The 27562-nt window shown below is 37.3% G+C and overlaps 2 protein-coding genes and 1 long non-coding RNA gene across 3 annotated transcripts; 2 read left to right on the forward strand and 1 right to left on the reverse strand.

Moving 5' to 3' along the window:
• Positions 1-2630: 2630 nt before the first annotated feature.
• Positions 2631-10423, forward strand: LOC112197562 (ISWI chromatin-remodeling complex ATPase CHR11). The gene is made up of 25 exons (XM_024338293.2): positions 2631-2928; positions 3725-3856; positions 3963-4069; positions 4304-4416; positions 4576-4673; positions 4867-5046; positions 5133-5354; positions 5630-5764; positions 5852-6134; positions 6225-6298; positions 6428-6648; positions 6801-6888; positions 6973-7066; positions 7158-7346; positions 7474-7505; positions 7647-7720; positions 7806-7895; positions 7992-8061; positions 8166-8223; positions 8304-8362; positions 8465-8630; positions 9164-9342; positions 9443-9658; positions 9815-9916; positions 10024-10423. The coding sequence occupies exons 1-25, from the start codon at positions 2716-2718 to the stop codon at positions 10039-10041; spliced, it is 3213 nt and encodes a 1070-aa protein (XP_024194061.1). The 5' UTR covers positions 2631-2715; the 3' UTR covers positions 10042-10423.
• Positions 10424-14569: 4146 nt separating this feature from the next.
• LOC121052452 lies at positions 14570-17344 on the forward strand. Its single transcript, XR_005809099.1, has 3 exons — positions 14570-14976; positions 15670-15759; positions 17001-17344. It is a non-coding gene; the product is annotated as an uncharacterized LOC121052452 (long non-coding RNA).
• A 1437-nt stretch (positions 17345-18781) lies between these two features.
• LOC112196768 (serine/threonine-protein kinase PBL27) lies at positions 18782-24777 on the reverse strand. Its single transcript, XM_024337195.2, has 5 exons — positions 24271-24777; positions 23283-23482; positions 22986-23175; positions 20151-20542; positions 18782-20026 (listed from the first exon to the last, which is right to left on the reverse strand). The coding sequence occupies exons 1-5, from the start codon at positions 24410-24412 to the stop codon at positions 19397-19399; spliced, it is 1554 nt and encodes a 517-aa protein (XP_024192963.1). The 5' UTR covers positions 24413-24777; the 3' UTR covers positions 18782-19396.
• Between the last annotated feature and the right edge of the window lie 2785 nt (positions 24778-27562).

The raw sequence follows: 27562 nt of genomic DNA on the forward strand, positions 1-27562 counted from the left end.
TTGACTGTTATGTGTTAACGTAACACAAATAGGACCCATAATTTTATGACTTAGCAATGATATGGAGTAGCCTAGTCAGCTGTGCATGTTGAGGTGGCCAAAGAGGACCCACTTCGATGACGTGGTGTATTCTAATTAGAGGAGTCGCCCTAGCCACCCACCAATTGCTAACAAAAATAAACTCGGAAAGCCATAAACCTCCAACCTCTTGGTTGGGGATTTGCCCTCAACCACATGGCTTCTTCTCCTTGCTTCAATTCTTCACATTTCAAGCATCAAATGATCATTTTCTTCTCAATGCATGGTTCCCTAAAAAGAAAAGGAAATTAATTAAAGAGGGTAAAATAGCATGGAAGACAAATTAATTTATATAATTTGGGGTAAAAATGCATAAGTAATTTGTGACTCAACACCCATCAGAAATGAGTTATTGCTGAGAGCCTTAGAACCTAGAACCCTACGTAAAAATGCCTTTGATAGCAATCGAAAGCCAAGTACTAGGAGAACATAACACTATCAGGAGAAGAACCGGACCATGCCAAATTCGCAACCTAATTTATTCTTAAAACTTTCAAGACCACCGCACGTAGAGGGGAATTCCCCATAAGCATCTACAATCTGAGTTAGAGGCCAAGAGCCCAAATCCAACACAAATACATTAACCCGAAAGTAGCCCTAGCAAAGTGCACACCTAAAAGGCCCATCAAAAAATCTAGCTAAAGACTATCTAAAAACAAATAGCCTACAGTCACCGAGGGGTAGAGTCCAAAGCCAAAGGGATTAGCCCAAACTGATCTTAGCCACCGCTAACCTGCTCAAGGGGGTCTGAGCATAGCCGCCGCTACTCAATGTCCGTTGCGCAACGCTCCATAGAAATGCGACCACGTCATCTTGACACTATTGTTCCGAAGGCATCACTAAAACCTAGTGCAAATAAAAGTACAAACCTTATGTCTCTGAGGTAGGAGTAGATAAGGCCCAGCGGTAGAAAAAGGCACTTTATGAGGGCAAGCAAGTCATGAGATCAACATTATAACGGTTATTTATGCGTCACTTCAAGTCTCAATAGGCTCCTTTGCAAATCACTTAAACATCTGTCAATAGTAGATATGATAAATGATTTGTCTGGTTTGTAATTTAATAGGGTAGCAACTAAGGTACTCTTTTCTTGATCATATGTGGTATTCACCAATATCTTGGTCATCTGACTAAGGAGCATCACGTTGGCTTTGAAGCAGTTGCATGGTACTGGCATTTTGTAGTGGTTCGGTTATTCCCATTGTCTCTATCTATTGGTTGCTTGTAGCAATGTCAGTGTTTGCAGTTTCCTTTTTTAGTGGGCCAAATGAAGAAAGAGGTCCGGACGAGCTTCTTTCTCTTGCAGGCCAGAATTTATAGTTCTCTAGTAGAGGTGAGCCAGAGCCATTGATAGTGCCAGGGGAATAGAAAGATTTTAAGTCCCTTTTTTTGAATTCCCTTTAGTAAGCGTCCTCATATAAGCGAGTATGAAGTAAGCCCTGAACCTCGAGAGTCATTTTGAAAGTATCCCCTAAGCTCTTACAATTCAATATGATAAAGCCTATAAAACGGAGAAAAGTTGTTTGGTGCCACATAGGTTTGGGATGCTCAGGATAGCAATCATGGTGGATGCAACAGTTGCTTGCAGACTTGAGATTGAAAGGAGGATTCCTTTTCAGCTAGAAATGGCCCGGTGTAGGTGTCTGAGCATGCTCTATGAGCTGGGTCTAGATCAGTGGAAGCTGATCCATATACATCTTTATGAGTCAAAGTGGACTAGCCATATTCTATGAATTGGGCTATTTCTCCACCTGGATGGAGCTTCTTTTCTAGCATGTCCTTATACTCGGAAAGCTTTCACAATATCCGTTTTGGGAGTCAGAAAGCTTGCAACGTGATTAAAAGATCTAGCATCTCCAATTCTTTTGATAGAGCAAATTCAGGCTGAATCACTTACTCAAAACCGGATTCAACGAACCAGAAATCGCTCTCTGTTCAACAAAGGCCATAGCTAATCTTGATTCTCGGGACGATTCTCTACCTTCTGGAAGCGCGCTGACGCATCAGGCCAACGAGACATGTCCAAGATGTTTTCATCTAAACTCTGGTTTTACAATTATAGAAAGTGCTCCTGACTTATTTAACTGTTTAGTTTATATTCCTTTTTGTATCTCTAGGTTATTATTTTGGCCTCACCTATCTTGTAATTCTAAAAGTCTGCGGCATTTACATTTGGCAACATGCAAATCAAGGCGTTACAATCTCACCAAATAAATAACTTGTCATATCTGCAATCATTAACGAACATACATTCCAATTTCCGTTATTTCAATTACAGGTGAATAACTTTTAACTTGTTTTCATTCATGTTCCGAACAAAAAAACAAGCCACAAACAAAGCAAAGGTCTCTTTTACGTTTCAGTAGAAATCAAGATCTCTCAATCTGAAGTGTTAAATGTAACCAGCCAATGGGCGGGAATTCACATTTCCCTATTATTGGCGGGAAATTCTCATATTTCCACCTGACGTTTCTAAGCCGCACATCTTACCTTTTTCTAATCCAACGGCTTTCAATATAATTATAAATACCCCGAAGCGAAAGCAGTCTCCCACAATTTTCCCCTAGTTATAATTTTGTGTCGACTATCTATCTCAGTCGCTTCTTTCCCTAAACCAAACCCTCGATCTCGGGATCCATGGCGCGAGCCCCGAAGCCCCAGGTCTCTTCCGACGAAGCCCTATCCAATTCCGAGGAGGAGGAGCCGATCAACGAGGAAGAGGACGAGGAGGAGCTCGAGGCCGTCGCTCGGCCCGCCGACTCCGACGACGAGGACGCCGCCGAGGACAACTCCCGAGGCTCCGATGACGAGGCCGCGCCGGTCGAGAACGACGATGACTTTGAAGAAGAGGTATAGTTTCGATTTTGAGAGAATCCGGTTTGTTTTGGTTGGATCTGAGCTTAGATGTCGGCATTTGTGTGCCCTAGAGTTGTTTCCTTTTGTATTTTGTGGAGTTTGTTGCGTTCGGGAGTCGTGGTTTAGGGATTGGTTAGGTTTGCCTGTTGTAATAGCGAGGGAGATTGGAAAATGCAAGGACTTGGGGTTTTTTGACTGATTTTTTCTGCATGTTCCGTTTTCGGAAGCTAGAACTGAGCAGAGGAGAAGAAAAGCTTGTTGATTTGTGCAGTCACCTTGTTTGGTTAGTGAAAAAGGCCAAGTTTATGTGGTTGGGGCATGCGCATGTCTTTAGTAGCTCAATTAGATAATGTTTAGGAGTCTTTAGGGATTTTTTTTGTTCTTGTAAATTCTAGACATTTAATCTGTGAACGAAGGTTCGGTTCTTAGCTTATTATGGACTTTTGCTATCTTTTTTTATTGCTTTTAATTGGAGAGATGCAGTTGTCTAGTCTCTTAAGAGTTTCTAGTGTGGTTATTGTTGCCTTTGTTTCTTGTTTTTTGCTTGTATTTTTTAGGCTGCAGCTTTCTTCCTGCATTATTTTTCTCAATGATTTCTGTTTCTCATAGAAAAGGCCAGGGTGGTATTTTGGGTTGGTTTTAACAGTTTTATAAGGAATTCATTTAACATTTGGTATTGTTAAATTCGTTTGCACTGTTTAATTGTTTGAGGTTTCCTGTAGTAATCGTCAAAGCATTTTTGGGTTCACTTTGCCATCCCTTATACTCTGTTTTGCCGGTTGACTTGCAGGATGGAGGTAATGAAAGCAATGCTGAAGTGAGCAAACGCGAGAAGGCCAGGCTTAAACGCATGGAACAAATGAAGAAACAAAAGATTCAGGAAATATTGGATGCACAAAATGCAGCTGTGGATGCTGACATGGTTAGTATATTTAATGGTTTCATATGGTGGCTATTTTAATTGTTACTCACTATTTGTAGTCTATAATATATGGTGGTGGAGCTAATTGGTTTTGGTTTGATGGCAGAACAATCGAGGGAAGGGTCGGTTGCAATATCTTCTGCAGCAAACGGAGTTGTTTGCCCATTTTGCCAAAGGTGACCCGTCTGCATCCCTGAAGAAGGTGAAGGGAAGGTATGTTTGATCCCTTGAAGTCATGCCTATACCAAATCGGTAGTGAGTTGGGTCGTCGATTATTATGCTTCCACTTTATTACACTTGAGAAAGTGAAACAAATAAAAACCAAAATTTTGCGTTATAATTGCTATTATGAATAGGACAAAATTCGTTAATTGGTTGCATTTAACTGCATGAGTGCGTTAGATTGAAATGCACTTGCTTTGCTTTTTCCCATTTATCCATACTCAGGGGGCGCCATGCTTCAAAAAAGACTGAAGAGGAAGAGGATGAAGAATGCCTAAAAGAGGAAGAAGATGGTTTATCTGGGACCGGAACGACACGGCTATTGACGCAACCTTCCTGTGAGAGATTTTCCTTAAATTTATTTAGTTTATTTGTTTTGCTTGGATATATAGTTTTTAAAGTTTCCACAATGGCTTTTTTTTTTTGTAGATGACTCACTTTGTTGATTAAGTGTGGCTTGAAATTTGACAATTGTTTTCTTTTTTCCCCTTGTGCAGGTATTCAGGGGAAGATGAGGGATTACCAACTTGCTGGATTAAACTGGCTCATACGCCTCTATGAAAATGGCATAAATGGAATCCTTGCAGATGAGATGGTAAGCACTAAGTGGTGGCTCTTAGGATTGACAGTTCTGTTCTGTTTGTGTTGAACTATGTACTGATGTTTTGTTTGTTAGTTGTAATGTCTCACAGTTGGTTCTTTATCATTCATTTGGTTGTTTTATTACATGAGTTACTTTATTTTGATAAGCGGTAGTGAGATAAACGAGTTCTGTTCCATGTCACCAGGGTCTTGGTAAAACTTTGCAAACCATATCCTTGTTGGGTTACCTGCATGAATTCAGAGGAATAACTGGCCCTCATATGGTTGTGGCTCCAAAGTCAACCCTTGGAAACTGGATGAATGAGATTCGGCGTTTCTGTCCCATTTTGCGTGCTGTGAAGTTTCTTGGTAATCCTGATGAAAGAGTAAGTCATTCTAATTGGTTGGTATTAGTGAATTCTTTATTTGGATTATACTGTGCTCAGTTATTCACTACTTTTTAATCTTGCAGAAGCATATACGGGAGGAATTGCTGGTTGCTGGGAAGTTTGATGTTTGTGTTACAAGTTTTGAAATGGCCATCAAAGAGAAGTCTTGCTTACGCCGTTTCAGCTGGCGTTATATAATCATTGATGAAGCCCATCGAATCAAGAATGAGAATTCACTTCTTTCGAAAACAATGAGGCTGTATAATACCAACTACCGCCTTCTAATCACGGGCACACCACTTCAGGTATGATTGTGATATCAGTTTGATTTCTAAGCTAATATAGAGTCTGTTTAATTTGATGGTGTGTTTAAATCTTTCTTATCTTGAACTCCGCTTTAAATATGTTTATTTTCCTGGATATATTTAAAAAAGAACGAAGAAAAATGCTGGATATACTTATTTGGAGGGTAACTTGAGTTCACTGTTTTGATAGTTTTGGAGTTAAAGCAATATTTCTTGTCCAATATTAGGTTTATTATAAGATGTCTGATGTTTTCTTCCTGCATTTTAACTTGCAGAATAATCTTCATGAACTATGGTCTCTGCTTAACTTTCTTCTGCCAGAGATATTTAGTTCTGCTGAAACTTTTGATGAATGGTTTCAAATATCTGGTGAAAATGACCAGCAGGAGGTTGTTCAACAGCTTCACAAGGTAGGCGTAAATTCTTTTTAGCTGTTGAGTATCGTTGTTCCTGCTGTTATCACTGCAATATCTTACCTGCATTTATGTATTTTTAAGGTCCTCCGGCCATTCCTTCTCCGAAGGTTGAAGTCAGATGTTGAGAAAGGTTTACCTCCAAAAAAAGAAACAATACTCAAGGTAGGCATGTCACAAATGCAGAAACAGTACTATAAGGCTTTACTGCAGAAAGATCTTGAAGTTGTTAATGCTGGTGGAGAACGTAAGCGGCTTCTGAATATAGCTATGCAGCTTCGTAAATGCTGTAATCATCCATATCTCTTCCAAGGTGCTGAGCCTGGGCCTCCTTATACAACTGGAGACCATCTTATCACAAATGCTGGTAATCAACATGTTGCAGGCCATTGAATTCGTTGATACTTATTGTTTGATTGTGATCATTGAACTCATCTTTGTTTATTTTTCATTGCAGGTAAAATGGTGCTTTTGGACAAGTTACTTCCAAAGTTAAAAGAGCGTGATTCTAGGGTCTTAATATTTTCACAGGTTAGTATCAGTCTGTTTATATGTTATGAAACTATGTAAATGCTTGTAATCATTTATGCTACAGGGCTGTTATGCAAGCTCAGGAATATCGTATCTGAATTGTGTTTATGGTTCTTGGTTTAATATCAGATGACAAGGCTGCTAGATATTCTCGAAGATTATTTAATGTTTAAAGGATACCTTTATTGTCGGATTGATGGAAATACTGGTGGTGAAGACCGTGATGCTTCCATCGATGCCTTCAATAAGCCTGGAAGTGAGAAATTTGTATTCTTGCTATCAACCAGAGCTGGAGGACTTGGTATCAATCTTGCTACTGCAGATGTCGTTATTCTTTATGATAGTGACTGGTGAGCATTCTCACTAGTTTCTTTTCAGTGATAGCGACTGTTGTTCTGTCTGCATGTCTATACCTGTTTCGTTTGATAGTGGTTGGTGAGCATATTCCTCAGTTTCTTTAGTTAGCGATGGTTGCCCTGATAATGCTTTGCACATGTTATAGGAACCCTCAAGTTGATTTGCAAGCACAAGATCGTGCTCACAGGATTGGTCAGAAGAAAGAAGTTCAAGTGTTCCGGTTCTGCACTGAGGTATGAATGTGTTCTGACATGATACATTTCAAGCTATGCAGTGTTGGCGTAACCTAATTTCTCATTTCTATTATTTTCAAACAGTATACCATTGAGGAAAAAGTGATTGAGAGGGCTTATAAAAAGCTTGCCCTTGATGCTTTGGTGATTCAACAAGGACGATTAGCTGAGCAAAAAAGTAAGCAACAAAACTTCTGAGAGATCTATCCTTTTAACATGAGCCGTTGATTCAAAATTTAATTCCTTTATTTTTATCTTTTTTGATGCAGCTGTTAATAAAGATGAGCTACTTCAAATGGTGAGGTTTGGTGCTGAAATGGTTTTTAGTTCCAAGGACAGCACAATTACCGATGAGGACATTGATAGAATCATTGCGAAAGGAGAAGAGGCAACTGCTGAGCTTGATGCAAAGATGAAGAAATTTACTGAGGATGCGATTAAATTTAAGATGGATGATAGTACGTTTATCAACAATGAAAAGTTCTTGTGTTTTGGTTTAATTCAACTTTTCATATTTTCGGTATTGCATTAGACATTGTGTTAACCAGAACTTCAACATTTCTAATATTGGTGCTGTTTCTGCAGCTGCTGAATTGTATGACTTTGATGATGAGAAGGTAGAGACCCATATTTGTATGAGTTTTAGTAGTTATTCTTGTGCATTATCAGCTTACTATAGCTTTATGACTCATATTTGTGATTTACTGCTCATTTATGTGTTCCTTTTTTTGTAATTTTACTCTTTTGACCTGATGAAGGATGAGAAGTTTGACTTCAAGAAGATTGTTAGTGAAAACTGGATTGAACCACCAAAAAGAGAGCGGAAGCGCAAGTAAGTGTTATATCTGTCGGCCTCCTTGTTGTGCATGAATTTTGTATCATAGTCTAAATATGATTTTTTGTTATTTCACTATTAGTTACTCAGAATCAGAATACTTTAAGCAAACAATGCGCCAAGGTGCTCCAGCAAAACCCAAAGAGCCTCGAATTCCACGCATGCCTCAATTGTAAGCACCTCTTGATGCTGGTTTCTTGTTGATTGTTATCTGTGCTCTGTCATCTCTTCTTGAATATTTCTCACGTATTTGCTGTCTTGTCTTCAGACATGATTTTCAATTTTTCAACACACAAAGGCTGAGTGAGCTGTATGAAAAGGAAGTACGCTACCTCATGGTGTGTATAATTGAACTCTACTCCTTTCCTTTCTGATTTATGGTCCGAGAGTGTGTACATCTGCAAATCATTTGTCTGAATTTTTTTTTAATTAAAATTCTCAGCAAAATCATCAGAAGAATCAGTTGAAAGACACGACTATAGAAGTGGATGAACCAGAAGGTATCTATTGTTTTCCCTATGGAACATTTGCTAATGTGTTTTTTGCTATTATTTCTGCTAACTTTGTCTTGAATGTTTAGAAGTTGGAGATCCATTGACTGCTGAAGAGCTGGAAGAAAAGGAACGTCTATTAGAAGACGTAAGTAAAATATAGATGTAGATGTCTTATAGAAAAGAGATGTTACAGATATACGGCTCATCTCGGGTTTCTTTATTGAGTTTGATTATTGTTGGATTTTAGGGATTCTCTTCGTGGAGTAGAAGAGATTTCAATACCTTCATCAGGGCCTGTGAGAAGTATGGGCGAAGTGACATACAAAGCATTGTTGCTGAGATGGACGGGAAAACAGAGGAGGAAGTTGAAAGATATGCTAAGGTTTTCAAAGAGAGATACAAGGAATTAAATGGTAAGTTGTATTCAATTAAAGCAAATAAGTAAGGATTGTAGTTTATTGAAAGTAAAAATGTTTATGAGTATTTAGTTTATTTCTTGGTTTAAATTCCTTGAGTCAATGTATGCAATAGAAGTTTGAATTTGGTTTTCTGGCTTGACCTTTGGAATCTATGACCTGATCTCATATGACCGGTGTTGCTCAGGCCTACTACCCATTAGATGCTTATTCTGATTTGTGATTCATATTGAAGCTCTTGTTAATCAAGCACCCTCTTTAAGCCTCTTCTACCCCGACCTTGAGAGATCTGAGCGAGCTAGGTTAGTCTTAAGCTAGATGGTCCAAATACTTGAGTTGGTTTTCATTTGAGATGCTACTGAATTGAGAAGACATTGGGTCGGTAATCTGTAGTACCTATATGTGTACAATACAATGTATATACTCTTGTTTGCTTTTACAGATGACTGTTAAATATACTGTTTCTAGATTTTTGTAGCTTTTTCTATGAAATAATTAATCTAAACAATTAACTCCCTTGATGCTTTCAGATTATGATAGGATCATTAAGAACATTGAAAGAGGAGAGGCTAGAATCTCTCGTAAGGATGAGATAATGAAAGCTATTGGGAAGAAGTTGGATCGTTACAAGAATCCATGGCTAGAACTGAAGATCCTTTATGGTCAGAACAAGGGAAAGTTGTACAATGAAGAATGTGACCGTTTCATGGTACAGTTTGAAAACAGCTTTCTGGCTTCTATGTCATTCATACTGCTGAAATTTGCATTGTTTTCAATATCTCTAGTATTCATGTCCCTACTCGATGCAGATATGCATGGTTCACAAGCTTGGGTATGGAAACTGGGATGAGTTGAAAGCAGCATTTCGCACGTCACCTTTGTTTCGTTTTGATTGGTTTGTGAAGTCGCGCACAACTCAGGAACTTGCTAGGAGGTGTGATACATTAATTCGATTGGTGGAGAAAGAGAACCAAGAAGTTGATGAAAGGGAGAGACAAGCTCGCAAAGAGAAGAAGCTTGCTAAGGTTTGATCTCTGCTTCATGCATCAATTTTATGCACATTTGTTTTTTTTTTTCCTTGTCATTGTTTAGTGCCAATTTAACTTCAAATCATTATGATACATATAACTGATATAAGTACTTCCAAATTGGTAAATGTCTTGTTACATGTTTTGTTTCAGAACATGACACCATCAAAGCGTGGTACGGGGAGGCAGCCAACTGAGAGCCCCTCTTCTTTGAAGAAGAGGAAGCAATTAACTATGGACGATTATGTTAGCACGGTATGTTAACTATGTTTCTCTTGTCTAATTGCTCTCTGTTTATACATTTAATCCCAATAAGTTGTGGCGGTGATTAATAACTAAATTGTGTCCTTTTTTGTGTGTAGGGAAAGAGGAGGAGATGATTGTAGACGTTGAATTGAAGAATATTTTGTAGTGGGGGGGTTTTGAAACCTCAGATATGCTGTATTTGAGAAGCATGATGCTAGAGTTATTTCGTAGTGTTCCTTCCAAATGTTTTTAGGATAATTGTCAGGGTTCAACATTCATCCATCATCTATCAGTGGAAGGCGTAACTGAATTCATAGCTGTATATTAGGATTTGGTTAGCCGCTTGTATTAGTGACAAATATTTGAACTATGGATAATTAGCAATTCGAAACTTACCTAAGGTTGGCGGTACTCCTTGAACCTTGCGGGAAGTTGTGATAAAACATTGCTAAGGAAAAGCAATGTGGGTGATGTAAAGAAAGAGACATGATCACAAATGCTACCCAAACTTTATAATTTGGTAATGTCAGTATTATAAGCAGGGTACCTGATGATTACCAACTAGAATATTAGCTTTTCAATCACCTTGAATCCCTTGCAAAATGACTAATAAGTACTAAAATCTAAACTTGTAAGGAAACTTAAAAACATAATCAATTAATTAAATATAAAGACTATTTAATTTCTTATTAGATGACATTAATTTTCATCTTCTTCACTCAAATATGAATTTCTTATTATTTTTCTTTTTTGTCTTTTTGTTTCTTCTTTAATTCATAAAATTATTAGTATTAATTTCATTAAAATCTCTGTAATGCCCTTTGTGGACACCAAAAGTAAAGATTTAAAACACGAAAAAAAATAAAAATGATTTTCTTCTTTATTGCTCACAGTTGTTAACTTACTAATATTTTGATATGGATTGAAATAAATGAACATTACAATTGAAAGAGAAAATTATAAAATTGAAATAAATAAGATTATAATTTTGTTAGAAAACTTAAATATATTTTAGCTTTTTAATTGGTATACATAAATGAGAGATTTTTGTTAATTACATATGTCATATAAGGATATTTTTGAAAAAAAGAAATAGTCAGATAATTAAATTTAATATTGAAATTAAAGTGTAAGATGTGATGACCAAGTACAGTGATTAAAGAAAATGAGAGGGTGACAATAGCCGCACCCAAAAAATTGTAGAACACTTCCACTGCCGTTCGTTCCGCGTGTGTCAATTGACCTTTTTTTATTTAATTGTAGAGATAAGGTTTAAAGCTAATTAAAAGAAAAAATAAATAAATAGGGAAAATAGAAAGTGTTTCCACTTCACCAATGTAAGTTAGATTTTGTAAATGTAGTTTATTGTTTTGTCAATATTTATTATTATTATTATTTTTTTTATAGTTACACTGTTAACCAAAGGGCTTTTGTGGTAGTCCAAAAATTTAACCAATTTCAGGAGAATTTGCTTAACTAATATCGATATTAGTAAAGTCAAGGAGTTTCGTTGACACACGGTTTAGATAAAGAAACATTGGCTAAAAAAAACTAACATGAGTTTTCGGTCTCTCCTATAGCATTAGCACCCAGACTCCCAAAGCTTTGGGTCTGAAAAATACAATGCCTCACCCCCTTCTACCGTGCTTACTGCTCTATACCCCAATCTAACTTGCTCTGGCTCCAAATACGGTAAATCTTCAAAAATCGTGGTAATATATAGTAAATTATATTATCTTAAACATGTAATCAATTTGACCGATATTGTGGGATGATCGGTGTTGTGATATACTGTTTATGGTCATGTGTTGGTGAAGAGAGAATTATTATGCATCACTGCGAATTATAATCAATTTTGACTCTACATAACATTGATGAGTTGGATTGTTGAGAAATTTATCCAGTAACCAAGTTAAAAGTTCTCTTTTGCAAACAATTCTCTACTTCACCAGGGCCTTTATAACCACCATACTAAGGAGTCTAAATTAGTAACAATATTCACGGAAAGAATATCAAATCCCCAAAATAAGAGCCAGTAAAACCAACCAAGCCCACGACATTATTACCAAAACGGCAAAACCAACGGAAAAAGTTAAGAACTTAATCAATATACTATCAATGCCATCGCCACTAGAGATAGACATTATCAGTGCGCGACCATAGAAGGTTGAACTATAGGTATGACCACAACATGACCTAACTGAATTAAAAAAAAAGCTCCCAAGATAAAAAAACACTTTGGAATAGAATAATTAGAAGGAATGACGATAAAGTCTATCAGAGAATGCATAACCGAAAATTATCTCCATACTTAACAACCAATGTAATTAATGCTTGTTTCCCACAAAAATCCGAACGAAATTCTAGAGAACTATTGGTTATCCGAATATCGAATATTTTTCATGTTGATGTGCGATCCATTGAAGTAGTAAAATATGTTCATGAACTTGATGAAGAAATGCCTAATTTTGAAGTTGTTTCATCCTAAAAAGATGCTGGACAAAAGCAAACACCAGTTGTTGGTCAACTTTGTTAAGAGGCAAAACTGAAGCTGATGTCAACTAATAACTTTAGCATAATGTAGTAGTAATTATCTTTTTTTTTTTTTTGCTGTTTTTTTTTTTTTGGGTAAAATTTATGCTGAATTACTTATTAAAATTACCTAGAGATGGACAAAGCATCCAAGTTTGCTGGGATTACACTGTGTTGGTGTTGTCTTCTCTGAATTTGAATACAAGACACAATAAGTCAGAAAAATTTGTAAGACCAAATAAGAAACGAGGAAGTGAATGCAGTGACGTTTCCTACTGTTAATGACGTTTCTAAGACAACAATGGAATGTTTAAGCAATGCACGACATAATTTAGAAAGTACATGTCCTTTTGACTTACTATTACACTCCCTTTGGAGCCTTCAGAGGATCAATATTTATTCGGGGGCCTCCCCAAATCTAATGGAGTTTTACAGTTAAATCAGCGACTTGGATCCAAAATGAGGGATACCAAGACCGCCCGCTCTGTTAAAGAAAATGTTTGTGTTGTCGAGTTCGAGAATTGCTTTTCCATTTTTCATGAGGGATACTACGGGCTAAGTTGAGGTTACTTTTAAACTATTAGTTCACTTAAATAAATAACTTAGTACTCGTTTCTTTTATATTTAACTATCTTCTTTTTTGTGTTTCAATATGGGTTGAGATTGAGGACATCATTTCTCTTGGTGAGGTGTGTGAAGGAGTTGTATTGCATCTGTTATATGTGAAGAGGGGTGATGAGGACTTCTTTTTTTTGGTCAATGAAAACATTCATTAAAAACCAAAGGGAAGAACCCAATGGAAAGAGCCCAAACAAGGCCCAATTACAAGTAATACTAATAACGAAAATTACTACTCAACCCAAATCCACATAGATAGGGCAAAAGAGAGTAATCCTAAAAATTAAGAAAAACATCATCTTCTACTATACAACAGCCGCCACCCAAGCCATCCGTGCCGCCGTCGCCGTCGCTGCCACCGCTGCCCAGAGCCAAAAGGTAGGGAAAAGTGCCATATCGAGGAGATGAAATCCGAATAACTGCTGCCAAAACAATCCCAAAAAACAAATCCAATCGAAACCAAGGTAATGAGATATAAATAGGATCCAAACCCACACACAAACGCCCTCTTCTCCACCAGAGAAACTCAAACCGGAAAGGAACCGAAGCCACCGAAAAGAGACAGAAGCCAGTAGCAAAGAAAAAATCCAATGGTGAATTGGGGGTGAAACACCCATGCGTGAGCAGGGTGATGAGGACTTGAGAGATATGGAGATGTGGCTAATGCGTTGTCCTCGTTCTCCCTTGTTATAGTACATGAACATGCAGTACTACTAGTGATGTATGTTATGGTGTAGATAGTTATAGGTGAAGCAAGTGAAAATTTGTTAGAGAGGATGCACGCTCAAAGTGTTCTAAAGTGTTGATCAATAATTTTCCTTTAGCATTGAATTTGAAACTCATAATAAGAAAATTGTACAGAATTTTTGGAATGTTGTAATTATTAATGGGAAAATCAAAGAATAATTATCCTCGATATTTCCTTCTTCTTCTTTTTTTGAAACCATAAAGGTAAAAATGATTGGAACTATTTATAAGTTTTATCCGCGAGACACATGTTAATAAATGGCTGGAGGAAAAACGTAGAAGTTTTCTTGTCACTTTTAAAGATGACTTAAATTTCACTTTTCATTATAATTTCACTTATATTTTGGGTCTTTCTAAATGTGACAAGACCTAAAACCACACTGACCGTGTTTGCCCTAAAGAAAATTGGTAGAACACTTCTGCCGAGGAGATGATCATGGGCAGAATACTATTTCCGACAATTACTTAGAAGGATCAAATTCTGAAGAATTCAGAGGCTTAAAGGGCAAACTAGTTATGATGAAAGTAATAATATAATGGAAGGAATTTCATGAACCAATTCTCTGTACTCTTTTAGTTGTTAAGGCATATTGGTATATATGTATTCCTTATCTGAAGAAACTGCAACTGAAGATAAGAGAAACCAGACGTTTCTGAATATTTTTATGACACATTGATAACATTGTGTAAAGTATATATATCTTATATTATATTATGAAGCCAGTCATTCTTATCTTCTTGTTTCAAATCTTATCAAGGCAAAAATTCTACTGCAAAGCTTATTTCAGATGCCAACGTTGCAAGGTTATAATTCAGGTGACTTTCCAGTCTCCACCATGAGAGTACCTTACTGCTGCAAGGTTATTTCCTCCAAGCTTATTTCCTTCAAGGTTAATTCAACATTAGTACCTTACTAGTATTTATTCTAAAAAAGAATCTTCGTTTTCTGATAATAGTAAGGTACTTTTGTTTCTTGTTTGAACTGTCTTGTGTCTTCATACCCTTAGATTGTTACCCCGGATTATTGTCCTTACTCTGCTCTGTCAGGTGTCATGGTCTTTGTGGACTTATTGACTTTATGTGATCGAATACCAGAAAGAATAGGATTTGTTTGCTTGAGAAATCTGGTGTCTTGTGCAGAATTTTGCTTCATTGCGTGGTTTGATGCACCGGTAAGTCTTGAGAAAATTGTGTCATGACAAGTTCTCTTTGTGCCAAGATCCAAATTTTTGTTAACTGGACACCATGGAGCATATTTAGCTTGTCCCTTTATTCAACTCCTATTTGAGAAAAATATCTACTGTTTTTCCATATATACTATGAGATTTGAAGCTCTCACTACACTTGAAAACTGCAATTACTGTAGGATAGTACTTCTATTTGGAAATAACGAATGTAGATGACATTAATATTAATCATACTTTCTTTAGATTTTCTGTATTAACGATCAGGTATAACTCAGCAGTGTCACTAGAGTGCGCTACTTCATGATCATGCCACTCATCTAAGCCATCGAATTAAACATCTCAAACTTTGTTATCTGCTATTGCCAGTGTACCGAATTTTGTATAACATTGCATTCATGTAATGTCCTTCAGTTGGTAATCATAAAGTTGCTATTGCCAGTGTGCTACTTCATGATCATGCCACTCATCTAAGCCATCGAATTAACCATCACTTTGTTATCTGCTATTGCCGGCCAGTGTACCGATTGCATTCATGTAATGTTCTTCAGTTGGTAATCACAAAGTTAAACTAACGAAAAACCGATTGTGAGCAGCTAATGTACTTGGCGCATCATATCATTCACTGTCTGCAATATATATGCTGTAGATCCCATTAATCATTCTAATTCAATATTGCAGATTGGCTACTCATGGTCTTCGCCATTGGATATGGAAAATATACTTTTCTGCAGTTCTCAATTTCGATTTCTGTGGATTGTGGATTGAACGGTTAGTGAGGTTTGTACTGGTTTTGATCCAGTTGAACGGTATGTACAATAAAATACAATAATATTTGCTATTTCTTCAATGACCACGTTTCTGACCAAATATAAATCTTATTTCCATAATCTCCTCACATTGAAGTCATATTTCCACCCTACTTGACTAAAATTTATTATAACTAAACTTCATTCAAGTCTTAGTTCCCCAGTCATCTCGTTGTCCTTATTCAGTTCATGAGATTCCAAAGAGCAGTGATTGGCCAATGATTTTCTCACCTTACAATTACCCTTGATTCTGCTCATTTTCAGTATTTACATAACTACCTAGTTTAACTTGTGATACAAAGTTCTGGTATGAGAACCTGGCAGCATTTGAATAATAATTCAGTGACTGCATTGGTCCCCCATTATGTGCGCCGAGATGCGTATGACTGGTATGAGAACCTGGCACACTAGTTGTGTGAATGTGTGATGAATGGATCTTAGAATCTCTTAAACCTGGCATACTATCTTAGTGTGTATTCCTTAATTTTTAGTTTAACTTTGGATTTAGAAAAAAAAAAAAAATTCAGATAATCTTTCCTTTATGCTATTGATTCTTGAAATAGCCTGAAGTTCTCAATCATATAACTATGGTTTAGTAGTTATATCGATTTATGTGTCTGAGTGTCTTCCTGTTCTACTGCAGTCTCAATTTAAAGTTTCAGTACTTTATTGGGGATGTCTAGTGTAGTTCAGTGACTTTTGGTAGAGTGAAAGTGAAATATCACTATGAATTCGATAGAGGCATTACCAATTTCCACATCTTGGAATTTGAAATTCTCATTCTCCAGAGGCATTGATAATGCAAAGCAGCAACATAAGGTATATCTGATCAAGTTTATCTTGGAGGAAAAAGACTTTCTTTTGCCTATCTTGGAGGCTGAGATTCAAAGATGTGGGCAGCTTTATTCTGGTTTCCTAGAACAGAAGCTACTGCCTACAGTCTATTGAATTGGTAATACTGAGCTACTTGTAGTCTACTTGTTTCTTCATCAATTAAGGGAATAATTAATGATACGAGTCATTACATTGAGTAATGGGTTCAGTTTCCTAGACCACTATAAAGTGAAAACTAGCAAAACTAGTTGGAGCTACCAGCCTACAACCTTTAAATTGTTAATAGGCCTATTAGTGTAATCATCTTTTCTGATGTATAACAAATGTATTGCCTTCTCTTTGCTAATTTGTTTTAATTCAATCTTTCAGTCGGTAACAATACTCCAAAACAGTCGAGGGAAAAAAACTGTGAGTAAGACAATTAAAGATCTCAGACAAAATCAAGGGTTTAATACAACTATTGCAACATCATAGGTGAAATATGACATGCAGAGCTTTTGGAGTTCGAGTTGAAGAGCTTAGCTGCACCAGGGATGATCATGGAGCATTCCACGCCCAATGTGGCTCCAAGCAGAAGATTTCAGATGGTGAAGTACTTTAATGAAAATACACTTTTGTTTTCTTGTAAATTTGTTTTAGACCTATAAATTTCAGCACAGTGGAAGAAATTGTGGTCCTAAACCTCACCCAGAATAAAGTCATCATGTAATAATGAGAAAGGGGTTGTCAAAGGAACTAATAAAGATGAGTCTGTTTCTTATGTCTTCTCATTCTCACTTTGTGCTGTTAGAACTGTCTGGCAGAAAGAATTATTCAGTTGTATGGATGATCAAAATTGAAATCAGAAGGTTATTTTTTATTTTTAGTTTTGATGATTTGAGATGAGAATGTTTTAGTGCTTAAATTTATGCAATGGAATTCCGTTTTCCAGTTTATTACAAAGTGACCATTTGTTATCGACAGCAGCTCATCACAACTGCTCAAGTTCATAGTTCATAAAGTACAAAAATGTAACAAGGTCTTGAATATTGTCAATTAATTTGTACATTTCATAAAAGTAAGAAAGAAAAATTACAGTACATTGTCCTCTAGGCTCGAGCTGTTTGGTAATTTCATGAACTTCCATACTACCAGATCAGTTTCATGTCCTGAAAAACAAGCCATGAGGGCCTGCCTAGATTGCTTGTATATCCCCCTTCGATAAAATCCTGCACCTTCCGGAAAAAAGATGGCAGATCATGCATAGAGGCGGAGAGTGTCATCATAAATGAACAAATCATCAATGCGTTGCCTTCCGATTCACTAGTCCCAGAGTGTCCAAGCAAACATGTTCTTCACCGTGAGTATATGTGGCTTCCAAGTTCTTGTTTCCACTTAGATCCGTAGCTGCAGCAGGAACCAAAATTTCAATGTTGGTCCAAGGAACATGAAAAAAGAAATTGATCCTAGCATAGAAGGGACCTAACAACTTGAGTATGCCCATCTCTGAGTCCTTGTAATGAAAGCTGCTACCTTTAAGGACTTGTCTGTAGAACGGGAGTAAGGCACCCCTGCTCTGGCCGCTAGGTGATACCACCCCATTTATGTGGTCTTTGAGTGATTCAGCTGAATCAAAGGAATTGGTAAATGCATCACATTTCCATGCCAATTGAACCACTTTCAGGACCAGCCAACATCACTAACTACTCATCAATGTGAAACCTCAGAATGGAAGAGCAGGAGCTTGTCAGATCCACAGGTCGGACTATCCCAGTGACAGTCTTATTATGCATCCTTAAGGGTTTCCACCAAGCTGACGTCGTCCTGAATGCTTCAACAATGTAAGTACTTGCAGGTGCAAAGAATTGAGCTTATGAACAAGTCATTACTGCAAGATTGTTACCCTTTGGGCAACTGCTTTGAGTCCCTTCTTTAAAGCTTTGGTTATAAGCGGCTCTCATCCCAGAAACTTTGGTTGCAAATGGCTGTTCCTCCGAAAAACAAAAAGGAATGAATAACACAGTTTAACCATGAAAACCAACATGCTGCAATTGCAACTTCTTTATTGTTTCTTTGGTAACTTCAAGTCTTGAATAATGATGACATAGGAGCACTGGTAACATAGCTTGATAAGGAATGGATTAAGATGACAAATGTACACTCTTGAATAATGATGACATAAGAATACTAGTAGAATAACTTGATAAGGATTAAGAAGAGAAATGTACACAGAGAACAAATGGATGAAACATTTCTGTATAGGCCGAAACATGACTCAGGAATCCATACATGAGATTGTATGAATACAAGATGAAACAACATCCAAAACCAAACCCACTAATTTCCCCACTTACAGACTGTAACATATGGGGGCAAAAATTACACATGGTTCTGACTCCCCATTGTAATATGAGCATCAGAACCTAAATACAAAGATGAACAATGTTGCATAACCATTTTTCTGGGGGGGCGACCTGTAAATGCCCCCAAATCATGACACTACCCCTTCCCATCCTCCAATGCCTTTCTCTTTCTGCTTTTCCTTTTTACCACAATTCCCAAGCATTCACTTTCCATACTCGACTACAAGAATGACATATGACAAGCAAACAACAGCCAAAGTTGGAGGATGAAAGATCACTTATTTCCTTGGTAGATGCAAACCAAGACTGTAGAAGATGATGTGCACCCTTGCAATTTCTTCTCTTTCATCACAATGACCTTCAGAACTTTACAACACTGCTTTCCTCAGAAGATGAGAAACTTTGCTTGGCATGTTACTGCATTTACTCATTTGTACCATCAAAGCTACCACCCATCACATTTGCTCTTTTCTTTTCTCTCCAGTTTTCGCCCCAAACCTTCGCCTCAGCCACCGCACGTTCTCTATCTAGATCACGATTTCGCAGAGTTTCCCTTGCTCTCCCAGCACTTACAGGGCTGTCCCTCTGAGAATCTTGTTGCTCTAACCCATCTAGACCCCATTTCCTCCCAGAGCCGTTACCGGTTTCAATCCTTCCTAATTCTACACCAGCACCCAAGTCCCTATTGGGATCTTTCCTTCTGAAATCAGGTGAGTTTCTGTATGAATGGCTACCATGCCGTCCACCTCGTCCAGGCTCATCTGGGCTATCCAGCCCATCTCCCATGTTCCTTCGATCGTCCTTGTGCCTAGGAGTAGATGGACCAACTCTGTTACTGTGACCACTAGCTGCATTTGGATCATAGGTTTGAGAAGCCAAGTATGTAAGAGCAGTCACTACATCTCCTATTAAAGGCCTTGTAGCCGCTTGCTCCTGCAAGCACATGGCTGCAACAGCAAGAGCTTGGTAAAGCCCCCGCATTGGATAACGGCCCTGTAGTAGTGGATCAGCCATTTTTGGGAACTTCCTACGATCTTTAAAAAGTGGTCGTGCCTGTAGACCAAATAGCCCACAAAATGAAAAGAGAACAAAAAAATTGTGAAGAAAAGCTTCTCTTAATTAGAGAAATATTTTATAACACTGAAGAATTGTTAAGTTGGCAAGAACAAATGCTTACCCATGCAACAAGATTATGCTCTCCAGGACCACGGGTGTTATCAATAGCTTTTCGTCCTGTTATAAGTTCGAGAAAGACAACTCCGAAACTGTACACATCGGATTTCAGAGTGAGCTGGCCTGTCATAGCATATTCTGGAGCACAGTAGCCATATGTCCCCATCACACGCGTGGAGACATGTGTTTTGTCACCAACTGGACCTAGCTTTGCAAGCCCAAAATCAGACAATTTTGGGTGAAAGTCTTCATCAAGAAGTATGTTGGAGGATTTCAAGTCTCTGTATATAACGGGCGGGTTTGCTTTATCATGCAAATATTCTAACCCCTTAGCTGCACCAGCTGCAATCTTCATTCTTGTATTCCAGTCGAGGGGTTCCTTTTCTGTTGGAATATCTGAAAACATCGAATAAGAAAAGCTTAAAGAAATTTTACGCATCCATAACCAATCTTGACTTGTACTTGAGTGGGAATAAGTTGCTGAAGAAAAAGAAGACAATATACTGCAACAAAATACTAGGCATCTTAAGAATATTCAGAACTCAGATAGTGAAGTAACAGGAATGACAAACTAATGACTTAGAGAATGATGCATCATTCACTCCTTGGTGATATGATTAAGAAAATATTTACTAAAGCTTCTCAGTACCAAGAATAAAGTAGTTGTGATTTAGATCTCCTACATATGAAATCCAGTACAAGACCGGCTTGACACAACCATCATGGCATCCGCTATATCTATGAAAGCGCATATTGAAGAAAAATATACGTGATCCTCACAAGTCAAAAAAGTAGGCATCTTAAGAGCTCAAAACTCCAAACCTGAAGCAAAATGTAGGCATCTCCATATTTAGAATCTAAGTAATTATGACTCAATATCTGCAGTATTCAGTCTATGACAGTGAGAACAAAAGTTTCCTTCTACTTTGAAAATCCTAGCAGTATGTGCAAGACATGATGATCCAATAGTTGATCTTGCAATGCAACCAAGGCTTGACATACTCATTGATGATGCTCTTTATATATATGAAATGCATGATCATCTATATGCATTCCTCAATGTGATCATTGACTTGTATTCTATCTTTGAAATACTATATAAAGCCAAGAGAATCACAATATAGCAGAAAAGGCCAGTAATTTTTAAATAAGTCATTCTGTTATTTAAAACTTTCCAGTTAGTATATCAATTCTTTCGCAGAGCGCTACTGGTTGTTCAGGTTTTACTGCTTAGAAAGATACCCTAGAGATCCTTGGTAAAACTTAAACACAGATAGGGAAAATTGAGCCTCACAAGACTTTACCAGGAGAGCAGTTCACATGTTTGGAGATGAATAATTTGAAGTTAGAGCCTCAATATAAACAACTTAAGGTTGACTGAACCCTTTTTGCCATGTAGAGATCAATTTAGACAAATTCCCCCCCAAATCAACTTTGACAGTAGCATTTTCTACTTATTGGAAAAGGATAGAACTCTAGTCATCTATCTTTCTTTCATTCACCTATCCTCATTTTTTCTTTGCTAATTTTGTCAATATCATCAAGTATAAAACAAATTGCAAAATAAAACATATCTGGTATCAGCCAGAAAATACACAGCAAAGGTTGCCCTTCTCTTCTATGACAAAGTGATAGCTAGTTCAACAGTTCAATCTAAATAACCATCATTACTGCCATGTCAGCCTCCCCCATAAAGCTTATGTTCTTATACCATGAACATTTCAGTGCAGTCTATTAGGACCATTGCCTCCATGTACATTGGAGAGTTGTCTTTCTTAGGCTACTAGCATCCCCAACTTAAACACAAACAGTTGAAAGATACAAACTGAAACTTAGACTACTAATACCACACTTAGAACTACAAAAGACACACACAATGTCCCACCAATGAAGTGAACCATATGAAAAGTCATAGGCCAAATAGTTGCCAAGTGACTAGGTTTCTTAAAATTACAATATTAAGGCATTGTATCCTCCCACAGTTATGGGTCCTGCGAGGATATGAGAAGCATAATACAGTAGGGAAGAGACACCGAATGTTAACATTAAACCTAACACAGTATTAAAGCCCAAAGCATGTTGACCAGGATAACAAATAGCAGTTGAGTGCACCAAAACCAAAACTAGGAATATATTGGATTAAGGAACGGTTGGCACACTCTATCAACTCAATAATGTATTTTTCCATGATTAGTCTTGCAGCTTGGTGGAAGCTAAAAGACATTAATTCTATATAATTTAGTGTATGAACCAACATCAGCATTCCCATCTACTTCAGTAATCTACCGACACTAACTCAGTATATATAACTACATGACAGTATATACCTTAAAGCTTTCAGGCAAAGATAAGTAGATAACCATGTTAAGAACTACTAAATAATAGTGCCGTTTAACTTTTTATAACTAACACAATATACATCAGTTATGTAAAGTTAATACTATTTTACACTGCAAACTTCCTAAATTAACTCGAATTCACAGTTTGCAATAACATCTCATATTCTTAAGTAATCACACACACACACACACACAGAGTATACATGCCGCAGATATTTCAATAGAAAGAAGACTGAACTTTGCACTGCTATGCACTTCTCTTTAGATAAAACCCTCAGCAATACATGCTTCGTCTAAGAGATGTTGCTATAACAAATCCCCCAAAATCTTATTGCGAATCCTAACTTCAGTTTAAGGAAACTAAAATTGTAGACACTTCCACAGGAAAATAACACATTATCCAGACTATGTGATTCTATTGTACATTGCATAAGGTGGCTTCTACACTAAATAAAGTAAGAGTGTCTCTTATAATGGAAATGAAAGAAATTCAAGCTGACCGTGTAAATGATCCTCCAAGGATCCCAAAGGCATAAACTCATAAACAAGAAGGCGTTGATCCCCATCAGCACAGTAGCCAATCAAATTGACAAGGTTTGGATGGTGCAGAAGGCTAAGCATAAGAACCTCCACCAAAAATTCTCGATTTCCTTGCAGTCCATTCCTGTCAAGTTGTTTCACTGCAACCACCTGGAACAAATAATGCCAAAGCAAAGACACCATCATGGACAAGATGAGACTGGGCCATTGATGTGATACATATGCTTCTCCATCTTATCTCAGCCTAATCAACCTACCTGCCCTGTGCTCTCCAAGCGACCTTTGTAGACACGTCCAAAACCACCTTCACCCAATAAACACTCGGGCTTAAAATTCTTTGTTGCAGCTGCAAGCTCCCGGAAAGTAAATGTTTGTGCAGCAATGTGTGCTGTAGGTACATCTTTTGGAATAGGTGGTTCCTTCTTAGGATCAGAACCATTCCGAGATTTTGATTTATCTGCAAAAATGATCGAATTAGATGCAAAACAGGGGGCACAAGGAAGTTATACAGGCATTTTAGTTAACAATGCAACCATAGTACCTGAGAGCCATGGTAAACATCTTAGCAGCGTTACAGAAAATATTTAGTATCTCAACGGACAAGTAAAAAGTAAATAGTAATGGCTGTAGTATCTTGTATATTCCGTTGGTGTAAATATAGAATCAAATAACTAGAATTGAAGCTCAAGCAAGTTGGTGCTACAGTGAGAACCAGCAATAATACCACTACAGTGAACATGCCAATTAAAAGCTTAAGCCTTTGAACTAAAGCATTTGAATTTTGAAGTAATACACAGTGGAGCACAAGAGCTGAAAAGAAATCAATTCAAGCTTTCACTTGCAGTTCACACATTAGATTATCCATCTATCACATTTGGCAATTAAACGAGGAACTGAACAGGCCATCAAAAGAAAGCAAGACTCTTGAAACTTTAGGAACTGATTGCAGATCTCCAGAACTATCCATTGCAATTCCATCAATTCACAATTCAAACAAGACCATCTAAAAACAAGGAAATACTCCAACAGGGAAAGCACGAAGACTCGGATTGCAAGCCAACCAAAACAATCACAGATGCATCAGATCAAAGTAGCACAAAATTGCACCAACAACCCATCATCAACACACACAAAAAAAACCAGACAATTCAGCACAACCATAACAGACCAAGTAATCAGACTAATTCAAACAAGAAAAACCCAGAAACAATTCTCAAAATTGGAAAGACAAGAATTTCATCTCACCTGAGCCAACTCTGGTAACATGGTGAGACTGAGTAGCTGAGCCTTCTTTAACTGATTCCTTCTTGCTAACTTCCTTCACACCAGCACCACCCCCACTACCCTCCTTGTTGGATGATCCAAAGCAAGGAAAGCACCCACCCATATCAAACTCCAAACCCAAAATTCAAACCCACCCAACAACACCAACAAAAGCCCCACAAACACTTGCAATTATTAAAACCTCTCTCTCTCTCTCTCTCATACAGAAACACAAACAAAGCTTGAAACTTTCCTCCACTCACAGAAAACCCATCTTCAGAATTCCAATTCAAACCGCCCCCCGCTCTCTCTCTCTCTCTCTAGGATCTCCGGTGGCCATTTAAGAGAAAGATCGAGGCCAACAGGTGTGAGGAGCAGATCAACAAATCGAAGAAACTGATGTTGTGTAAGAGAAGGTAAAGAAAAACACAGGGGCCCCCCCAAAATTAAGTTAAAAAAAGACAACAACTTTGTAAATAAAAATTAATTATTTGGTCATTAAGACAGACCTGAAATACTGGTAATGTAGTAATCTATTGGAATAAGAAGAAGATGCCCAATAAGAAGAAAAAGGGAGAGGGTGAGGCTTTTACTTTTCTTCCTCCTTTGCCTTTTTTTTTACTTTTTACCCCTGGGAATGTCAAATTTTACAAAGACAGGATAGGTCATTAGTACTTTGGATTACGAAGACTAATAATGATCATCTCGGTCGGGGGGAAGAGGTGGGGCCCGCCTTCCAAAGTGATGTGCTTCCACACATTCTTAACACATGTCTTATTAACGCGCCTTATTAGCTATTGGTTGAAGATTTTTGGAAGGGGCAGTGATCGTGTGTGGCTGGGTTTATTTTATAGGTGAAGAGGAGTTTGGGGCTGTGAGCCGTGGGATTGAGAAGAGGTGACGTCATGGTGCTTGATCCAATACTGTGGTCACTTACTCGCTTTGCTATTGGTCTGGTAGAGTTCACTGTACTGCTGCTACTGTGCTGCACTTTCAGAGTTTCAGTTTAGACTTGCAAGATTTAATTTTTTTTTTGTTTTTGGAAATTTTATCTAATTGAGTTTTTATTTAGAAGAATTCATGTGTCTGGCGATAGGTATCGCGTTTCGAAAAATATGGATCGTCTCTGCGATCTTTAATTTAGTCAGTGCAAACAATAACTGACGAATATTTGATGCGTTAGCTCTCTAAAATATGCGTCGTATGGACACATGCTTTGATTGAGTATGCAGGAATATTGACAATTTAGGTTGACAACTGACCACCAGACTATAACGCCCTCAATTTCCTGGAATTGTGAAGTGTCGTTGAGGTCGCACCTTAATTATTGCTGCAATTTCAATTCTAAAAATAGTGGGGATGTGGCACCGTCGTGCAAAGCTAAATGTTTGAAGAAGTAGACGATTGATGTTAGTGGCATGTTGGTCTAAACAAGAAGAAGATGATATGCTACAAGTGGAGTTGAAAATAAGACCAGATCGAGATGAAGAAGAAGTGGGGATCGATGAGGAAGCGGTCTAGTGTCGTGGGTTAATAAATGGCTCATTGTAGTGGGTGGCGCTTTCTCAAAAAGTAAAAAAGAAAACTAATTTTGAAATTGAAGTTTTTAGTTTAGTCCATTTTGACAAAATGATTATCTGTGCAAACTGGTTGTCAGTATACGACTATTACAAGCGGTTTGTTGATATTTGGTTCCAAGAAATCAACTCTACAAGAAATATCACTAGATTTACTGTAATTAGCCATAAGCATACCATTGAAATGAATAGTCTTACTAAGAAAACTTAATTTTCCATAAAAAAATAAAAATAAATAAAGGTGTTCATTGGGTCATCAAACTATTAAGTTCACTGTGCAAAAAAAATGTGTAACCACCATCTTAATTCTCAGCATTGAGCAATGCCCACGAAACCCGGAATGGGCAAATCGAGTACAACCCCTTTTGGCTTTTAATTCTTGGGTGGTCTTAGCTGAGCTTGGATGATTACCCACCCACAATACATAAATGCACCCATAGGCATAGCCATAGCTAAAAGCTGAATCTTATTGCCACTACGGCACTTCCTATGGTTGTGAGGCTGTGAGACCCTAGAGCCTTAGCAAAGGACACACCAAAGCATGTGCTAATGTTCAGTAATAAACAACAAATGCAGTTGACCACCTAACATATACAATCACAATGTCAATGTCAATGTCAAAACCATTACACTAAATGATTGAGTTGAATTTGAGTAGCTTAAGCTATTGTTGACTGTGGGAGATTGTAGCTCAAGAGATGAGATTCTATTTTTGTAGCGATTAGAACCGTATGATAAATTATATCTTATTTTTGCCTTAATTGATTCAAAATTTCAAAATTGTTTTATAGAACACACCATTCAAAACATGTCAATTTGGTATATATGCTAACTTGAAACTTCTATCAACTTTTCTATCACATAATCTTGAAACTTTACCAAATGATTTGACTAAAATACTTGTGAAATTTACTGAAAGACCTAATTATCGATACCAAATGAATGTGGCTTCAACAATTTGGATACATTTTTGATGATTTAACTTTAAATACCAAATGTTATAGTAATGATCTCTCTAATGTGTTTGGTTAGACTTCCACTAGGATCGATACCAATTGAATGTGGTTTAAACAATTTGGATACATTTTTGTTGATTCAAGTTTAAATACCAATTGTTATAGTGTAATGATCTCTCGATCTAATGTGTTTGGTTAGACTTTCACTGTAGTTTGACTCTACTGCTCATTTTCCACCCTCAGAAGTCAGAACTTAGGCTTTTTCTGATAAAGAAAGAGGCATACACATACTAATTCTACAATTAACGAATGCAATACTCTTATTTGATCGTCCTGCATAAAACTAATCGATCAAGATGAACCTCAAACCAATAAAATGCACTATTAACAAACCTTTATTACTATTTACTATTGCTACTAATGTTAAAATCAATACATGATTAGGTTCTGTTTCAGCTGTATAGATGGGTAGTCTAGTCCAGTAGAATCACAAGATGTCTCGACACTATCACTCTCGGTCTCGTTTATCTGTAAAACAGAACAGATGTTAGAGGGAAAGACCAAGTGTGCCGGCCTTCAATGCTCCGATGCCTAAGTCAGTATCGTTATAAGATAAAGATAATGGAAAGTGATAGTAAAAAGTTATCTCTTTAGGATGTTGGAGATGGTCCATTTGTAGAGGATTTGAGGAGATGTGGTTTCTTTGCATCCAATGTGAGACAGTTGAGTTCCCGATACCTC

The sequence above is a fragment of the Rosa chinensis genome, chromosome 4 (assembly GCF_002994745.2).
Source record: "Rosa chinensis cultivar Old Blush chromosome 4, RchiOBHm-V2, whole genome shotgun sequence".
In the NCBI taxonomy this organism is placed as follows: Eukaryota; Viridiplantae; Streptophyta; class Magnoliopsida; order Rosales; family Rosaceae; genus Rosa; species Rosa chinensis.

Coding starts and splice junctions, on each gene's coding strand:
- LOC112197562 (XM_024338293.2), top strand. CDS start 2,716: ATGGCGCGAGCCCCGAAGCCCCAGGTCTCTTCCGACGAAGCCCTATCC. Junction 7,506..7,646: donor ATGACTTTGATGATGAGAAG/GTAGAGACCCAT, acceptor GACCTGATGAAG/GATGAGAAGTTTGACTTCAA. Junction 8,631..9,163: donor GAGATACAAGGAATTAAATG/GTAAGTTGTATT, acceptor TGATGCTTTCAG/ATTATGATAGGATCATTAAG.
- LOC112196768 (XM_024337195.2), bottom strand. CDS start 24,412: ATGGGTGGGTGCTTTCCTTGCTTTGGATCATCCAACAAGGAGGGTAGT. Junction 23,483..24,270: donor TGTTACCAGAGTTGGCTCAG/GTGAGATGAAAT, acceptor TCATTTTTGCAG/ATAAATCAAAATCTCGGAAT. Junction 20,543..22,985: donor CTTGGAGGATCATTTACACG/GTCAGCTTGAAT, acceptor CGATGTTTTCAG/ATATTCCAACAGAAAAGGAA.